The sequence below is a fragment of the Leucopleurus acutus genome (assembly GCF_964270905.1).
Source record: "Leucopleurus acutus genome assembly, chromosome: 1".
NCBI lineage: Eukaryota > Metazoa > Chordata > Mammalia > Artiodactyla > Delphinidae > Leucopleurus > Leucopleurus acutus.
This window is the reverse complement of record NC_139142.1, coordinates 168,380,109-168,387,903: the sequence shown is the minus strand read 5'-3', so window position 1 is coordinate 168,387,903 and position 7,795 is coordinate 168,380,109. Positions and strand designations below refer to the sequence as shown.

At 43.0% G+C, this 7,795-nt stretch overlaps 1 protein-coding gene across 1 annotated transcript in view; it reads right to left on the bottom strand.

The window, feature by feature from the left end:
• Positions 1-143, bottom strand: part of ADAMTSL3 (ADAMTS like 3) — a gene marked incomplete at both ends in the record, with an annotated part of 539,369 nt that extends 539,226 nt beyond the window's left edge. Inside the window, 1 exon segment of the mRNA XM_082852534.1 lies at positions 99-143. Coding sequence (XP_082708660.1) covers positions 99-143 — 45 coding nt within the window.
• Positions 144-7,795: the final 7,652 nt, after the last annotated feature.

Here is a 7,795-nt window from a genome sequence, read left to right as displayed (position 1 = left end):
GAGAGGCCCCTAAGGGCGCCAGAGCCCCAAAGGCCCCGGAGCCTCGAAGGGCCCGCAGCTCCCTAGTCCCCCTCCCTCTCGCCTCTGTGCCTCCCTACCTGGCTGGCTTTGTGGAACTGCTTCTTCAGCCCCGCCACCGACATCTCGACGGCGCCCGGCCGGGGCTGGATGGTCTCTGGGCTCTGCCGGGCCACGCGGCCGCGACACGCTGGGGAAGCGGGCGCCGGGGCCGGTCCCCGCGCGGCTGGGCTCCCCGGGCCAGCCTCCCACGGCCACGGCCACAGCCACAGCCGCTGTCACACTCGCACACACGCGCACACGCTGATGGCAACACTGCGTGCCAAGGCCCCTGCGCAGCCCATTGGCCAAGCCGCGGCGGTATGCAAATGAGGCCGCTGGGGCCGCCCACGCTTCATTGTTGCGTGGAGACCCGGGAAGACTGGAGCTGCTGGGAAAATGGGCCTGGGAGGCTGGGCGTGGGGATGTCCTGGGGTCCGGAGAGCAGAGCCACACAGGGCTGCTTGCTGGGCGTTGGACGGGATGCATCTGGCATTACGATTGCCCTGGATGGGGAGAGAGAGATCACCTTTCTATGCTTCTGGGACTTGGTGCGAAACCTGCTTTTGCTCATAGGCAATATCGCCTCCCTCAGGCGCATTTTCGGTAGGTTTCTGGTTTTTAAAAGCGACGCTCCGAAATACGCCTAAGTAGGGAGAAATGGAACGGGACAGAGGACCTGCAGTAGGAGGAATTAGTCTGTGGGAGGCTGGTCTGTCTCTTCTTAACCCCACTCGGTACTCTGGGTACAATCTGGTCCTCTAGGAGCCCAAGAGTTATTGGGTAATTTGTTAAATACCGCGCTCGCCTCCATAGAGCGCTGAGCCCACTGTCAACTGTATTAAAAGCAGCTATCTCCAAGGAGCCTTAAACAGCTCGCTCTGTATCCAGGGGAATTCACCGGAGGACGAACCCAGCTCCCTCGGTAACTCCTACCAGTTGTGTCAGTTACAGAGTGTCCTTTTTCAGAGAGACCGGAGCGCCCATGTGCGCGGAGGTCCAGCCAGGGGTCTGGAGCATCCCACTGATCTTCATGTCAGAGCTGTGCCCAACAGGTCAGCATCTAAGCGGAATCTGGCCTCCAAAAGTCCTTAGGGCTCCCAAAAGACCTAGAACCCACTCTTAGCAACGCTTAACACTGAAAGATACAACCCTCTTCCTCCTCCAGTCTTCACCTAAAAGAAAGAAGCTCCTCTCTCTGGACCCTCAACAGATCCCATCTGGGATGACCAAGAGCCCCGGTTTACAGCTGTTCCCTGGCGTCCACTCCTGGCATCCTGAATTTCTCCAGGATAAAAGTCACATGGGCTCTCCTTTGCCGTTAGCTCCCAACTCCCTTATCCCTGACTTCATCCTAGTGAGGATTGGGCTGGTAACTACATCTCCCTGTGCCTGTTTCCTCACTTTCCTTTTAGAGGGTGCGAACAGGAGTATTCTTCCTCTGATATGGGAGAAAACAAGGAACTTAGTGAAGAAGATAAAGGCGGCCATCCAGAGGATTATTTAGTATGACTTGCATGAGTGCTGTGGGCTTGACTGGCCTACATACAGCTGACATCAGCCACAGATAGGTAACTAGAAGGTATGAGGGTGGTAACAGCTAGGTCCAAATAGCATAGCAAGATGACCTGTCCACACAACAGGCTGAACCCCACTCAACGGCAGGCTCTGCCCCAGGGGAACTGCCACTAAGGCAGGGGCGGCTGGGGGCCGGGCCATCTGGAAGGGGCTCACCTGCCTTCTTCCTCTGTGTCCAAGAGTAGTCTAAGTAGAACAGATTTGAAGGGACTTCTCCCTAAACGAGTCTGACTCTGTGCCCTTTGGGAAAGGGGGTGATTTATTTAAAACTTTTTGGCCTTTTTTCCTTGGTTGATAGTATATTCCAATTCAGTTAATTCTGGTAATTTATCTCTTCATTTCATCAAGTATAGAATTATAAGTGTATTCTCATCATTTTTTTAATGTCAGAATCGTTCATGTACGTTTTTCCTTCATAAAAGTATTTGTGATTTTTCTTAATTTTTTCTGTGATAAGACTCAGAGGTTTGCCAATTTTGTTGGTCGTTTAAAACAGTTCTTGGGACTTTCCTGGAGGTTTAGTGGTTAAGACTCTGCGCTTCCACTGCAGGGGGCACAGGTTCCATCCCTGGTCAGGGAACTAAGATCCCGCATGTCACACAGTGCAGCCAAAATAAATAAATAAATAATAAAATTCTTTTTTCAGTTCTTGAGTTTATTCATCATTGCTATAGATTTTTTTTTCTCTCATTAATTTCTATCTTTATTATACATTCCTTCCTTCTGTTTTGTTCAGGAGATTGAAGTTATTCACAACAGAAACTGATCCTAAGCTGGAAAAGAATGTATTGGAGAAGGATTATCAGGCAGCCCAGAGGTTCAGGGGATGTAGGGAACCAGGTGGGGGGGGATGAGCAGGAACTAGGAATCTGAGTGGTCAGATCTCCAGCATGTCCAGGGGCGCTTGTTGGGATGTGCTGGTTCCACCACATGTTCGGGCTGTGGCTACCAGTATGAAGGCTAAGCTGTTTCTGCTTCTTTCAGGCACTCACTCCAGATTCAAAGTTCCAGGGGGCAGCATCTGATGAGCTAAGTCTAGATGTTATGCCCGGCTCTAGAGTCTAAGACCCACACCATGGTGTATTTCCCCAATATAAGAAGAAGCTTCAGATGCCAGGTAGCCAAAAAAGGTATCTACAAACAACAGCAACACGAATGCCCACGAATGTTTATCTGGGAACTCCTTAATCCTTTCAGTTGAATGTGTTTTATTTATTTTTATACTTTCTTGTTTTATAATCAACACATGTAAAACTACGAATTTTCCTCCTGAGTACGGCTTTGGTTTCACACTTTGTTTTCATTATGTAGTATAGTTCTTCTGATTGTGTTTTAAATAAATTTTTAATTGCAATTATAAAGAGGAAATAACTCTTTGATCCAAATGTTATTCAAGACAATTTTTTAAATCTTTTCTAGGTGGTTTGGTTTCTATTATTCATGATATATGAAATTTGAGACTTGTGGTACTATTGTCAAATAACATGTCTTGAAGGTTTTTTTTAACATAGTCTATTATGTTTCATTTTATAAATGTACCACAGAGGTTTGAAATAATGTGTATTCTCAGTTTCTAGGATACAGTTTTTCAGTTCATGGGTAACAGGAGCATGTGTTCTACCAAAGCTCCTAGCTCAGAGGGAGATTTCAAAGACGTGCTAGCTGGAGCCACATTGGCCAGTTCAAGGCTTGCCTTTTACATCACCATCACCCCTCCAGGACCCAAGGGCCCATACCTCCTCGATCTGTTTAGGGAAGGAGTATACAAATGTCTTGGGCTATCTGACAGTGTTGTCTACATAGTATGAAACCAATGGGAGAGTCCTGAAGCACAAACAAGCATCACCCTAAACTGAAGGATCTTTGGGCACTTGGTGGTCTTCAAGGTAAATGAAAAGAGGGATGCTGTGGTTGTCTCTGGCACTCTGGACAGATGACCCATGTTCTGGCAGAGGCTTGGGTGTTCTCCTATGTTCCTTTCCTTGTAGTCCTTGACTCTCCCCTCCACTTTCCCTTCCCTGGTCCACAGAGTACTATGCTAATGTGCATTCACATCTGTCTGTCTTGTGGTCGGGCCAGCTTTTGAATCTAGTATTTGCAGCTCTTGTGTCTGGTCCTGGCATGAGTGTCACATTTCTCAGTGTGGGCAGGAGCAGAAGAGCCTTGGGCAGGGGACTGAGGGGGAGAGAAGCCTACTGATTAATGTCTCCGAATATTATCCCATTATGTATCTCATAAATCAAGTCTTCTGAGCTTATTGTTCAAATGCTCTGTGTCCTGATTTCTTCTACTTCGCTTACCAGAGACTGAGAGAAGTCGTCTACAGTCTCTTGTTACAATTATAATTATGTCTGTTGTGCCTTCATTTGGGAGTTTGCCTTTAAATATTTTAGGGCTGTCATATTTTGCCTGTGTTTGTGACTGCCATATCTTCCTTGTGGATTGGAATTTTATCCATATAAAATAACATATCTGTCCTACAGATATGTTATTTTACTGTTTTACTTTGTCACATGTAATTTTTTTGTATCCCTACATTTTGTTTGTATGTGCTTCATATGACCTAATTGGTCCTTTTCCTCCTGTCTCTTCTTTTTTCCAGCTTTATTGAGATTAATTAACATATGTGTCATATTACATAAGTTTAAGGTGTACTGTGTGATTTGATACACATATATATTGCAAAATGATCACACAGTAAGGTTAGTTAACACCTCCATCACCTCATTTGTCTTTCTTTTTTCTTTTTCTTTTTCTTTTTCTTTTTTTTTTTTTTTTGGTGACATGAGAACATTTAAGATCTACTCTCTCAGAAACTTTAAGTATACATCCTTTACTTTTGACCTTTCATTTTGTTTGGCATGTGCTCTTATAAAGAGAATAAAATTTAATTTTGTTTGTGGGCCAAAATATGTTTTAAATGTATTTTCCTAGAGAGATTTAAAGCATTCATATTTATTATGAAAAGGATATATTTGGTCCTAGTTTTGTTATTTTATGGCATGTTATCTGGGGTTTTTTCCCCCCTTCAAATAGCTCCTTCTATCACTAGTATCTATTTGCTTCAAAGGTTTTCTTTGCTTTTTCTTCCCCTCTACTTTTGTGAGTTATGTACCCAATTTTTACCCACTAGCAGTTATCATTGTTCTATAAAATATTTGAACTTATATTGTCTATCAACATCAATAATTAAACGTTGTAGGGAAGCCATAGCATGATTAGAATGAGCAGCGGCCAGGGCACATGGACTAGGGCCACCTCATCACCTCCTTCAACTTAAACCAGATCATGCTCTAGCCCCAGCCAGCTGAAAAGCCTCCAGCAAAGACCAGAGTGGGTCCAGTTTCCTTTGTCTGATACAGAAAAAGAACCACTTTGAGACTAGGATGCAGGGTGTTGGTTTTAAGCCAGGGAGGCAAAGATGGAGAGAAAACAAACAGAACTTTTGAGATAAAAGAAGAGCGAAATTATTTTAAATTCAAAATAAAAGTTTTCACAAGTATATATTTTCCATGATACAATAACACCTAGAATTTGAAACTATCAAAAAGTCAAAAGGAGGAAATTTTACCTTTGGAATCACCATTGAAACAACTGCTCTTAATATTTTTTTTTTACAGCCTTTTTCCCATGCAAAATTTAAACACAGCAGGGTCATGCCTATGCGTACTACTTTATTTTCTTTATTCTCTTAATTACATGAGCATTTTCTATACTGTCTAGTCTTCACACACATTATTTTCATGACAACTTAATAACCAATTATGTAGACATGTCAAATTATATTTGATCATTTTCTATTACTACTCACTTAAAGGATTTTTCCCCAAAATTTTTCATCACTTAAATAACGCTACATTAAACATCTTTTTCCATATTAGGATTTCTTTCTGTATTTAAGAATAGTTCCTTAGAATGGATTCCCAGATGTGAAATTAGTGCATCAAAGACTTGAACAGTTCTAAGTGCAAATTGCCATTTATGTAACATAGTTATAATTGCTCCCACCCTCCATGGTCATTAGAGGAAAATCTTATAAAAAGGGAGGGGGTGTCAAAGAGACATGCATCTACATCTTCCATTTGCCTTGAATTCCATGACTTGAAGCCTGTGGCCTGATATAAGCTCCAGACTGCAGTTCTTGGCAGTCTTTGGAGAGCTGAGTTCAAATACTGACGTCTTAAATAATCCTAAAATGTTAGTTTAACCATGGCCTCTCAATTTCCAGCTTTACTCTTTTTTTTTTTTTCTTGAAAAAAACCTCTCACCCAGACTCCTTTCTGGGGAGGCACTCTGGGTTACTCACGTGTGAAAGGGTGGAGCTCTGGCCCATTATGTGGCATTGGTGCATTATGCCAAGTATTTAGATAGACCAGACCTAGAAGCATTCCTTCCCTCAATTTAAAATCTCCACATACCTGGTTGCGCAGAAAGTTGCAAGCATGGCTATTATTTTGCGTTCCTCGTAACTTCACAGGCCTTTTATTTTGCACATCTGGGAAAGATGTGTGCCCATCGATGAGGTAACAGAGCAGACATGATGAATCCCAGATGCTGAACATGGCAATTTGCCTTGAACTTGCAGGATCACAACTGGGAACAAATGTATAGATTTTCTTCACTTATTGTTTTACATGAAGCTGATGGAAAATCAATTGATGGGTTCCAGAAAAGGCCAGAGAAATCTTTCCATTTTAAAATGTAGAGGAAAAACACTGAAGTATTTTTGTGTGTTTAAAAATGAGGATTGGGCGAAGGGCTACAATAAGCACACAGTGAAAGTAAATATAATTAACTGGTGAATTAATGTCTTTCATAGTTATACACAATGCATGACTCCATTTTTCTGTACTCTAAAAATGTTCAGTTAGAATTCTGGGTCATGGTGTAATGCTAATTAGAATTTGTTAATTGCATAGGTGCAGTTTTCATTTTCACATTTTACCCCAGAAGATTTACTTTTAAACAAACGCCAGGGATGAGGAATTAGTGAGTGGTGACCTCATGGCTTTTGTAAACTACTGCTGCCACCTTGTGGTGCTTCTGAGAAGTGGCAGAGGTAAACCTTTAGGAACCATAAGTTTATCAGACAGTGGTCAGTTGCATGTCATTTACTTATAATTTCAAAGTTTTTTAAGAGCACACTAGCACCTCTAGTCTTGTCAGAGAAGCTCATCTGAATGGTGTTGAGTGCAAAATGTTGCTGCAGTTTGGATACCCTGAGATCCTGGATCGCTTCTGGGACTTTGGCTAATCAAGGGTTCTCTTGCAGTTCTTACTGTGTAAGAATCTCAAGAAGAGCTGTTCTGTCACTAAAACTTTAACCAGAGAGGTAGGAGGAGAATAAATAGAGAATGATGGTCATGGTACTAAAGGAGGGATTTCAAGAAAGAGGAAGTGGCCAATAGAGCCAGTGGTTACTAAGCAGCCCCCTGCATCCCAATTCTATCATTATCTATCCCCTTTTCCTCAATTTACTTTTTCCTCTTTACTCTAGATATTTTAATAATACCTAATTTGTAATTTTGTATCATCCAGCTCCACTCTCAGAATGAATAAAAAAGCTCTATGGCCGCACTGTTCAATAGAACTTTCCATGATGATGGAAATGTTCTCTCTCTGTGCTGTCCAATACTGAGAACCACTGGCCAACCGAGGCTATCAATCACTTAAACGGTGGCAACTGTGGCTCCCAATTTCTACTTTATTTGGTTGTAATTAATTAAAACTTAAATAGCCACATGTGGCTAGTGGCTACTGTGTTGCGCAGAGCAGCTCTAGAAGGGTAAGAGACTATTCTACTCTATTTACTGCTGTGCTCCCAATACCAGAAGACGACATGCAGGCCTAGAGCCACTCCAGAAACATATTCATTTAGTGAATAAATGACTATGAAGACGCAAAATAGTGTATTAGATTTAGCAAGAAGTTGTGTGTTTGGGGGGCGGGGGTGATTAGGGAGGAGCTGTGGTCAAAGTAGATGGAGTTGAAAAGCCAAGGAAATGCGAGAGGTTGCTGTTCGTGTTGCGTATTCAAGGTGATACGAGCAACGGTCCTGCCATCACATCAAGGTGATGTGAGCAACTGACTCCCATGGAATGGCGAGAGTCAGCTCTGCAGCCAGAGGCTGGACTAAAGGCCAGGAATCCTGCCAGGATGG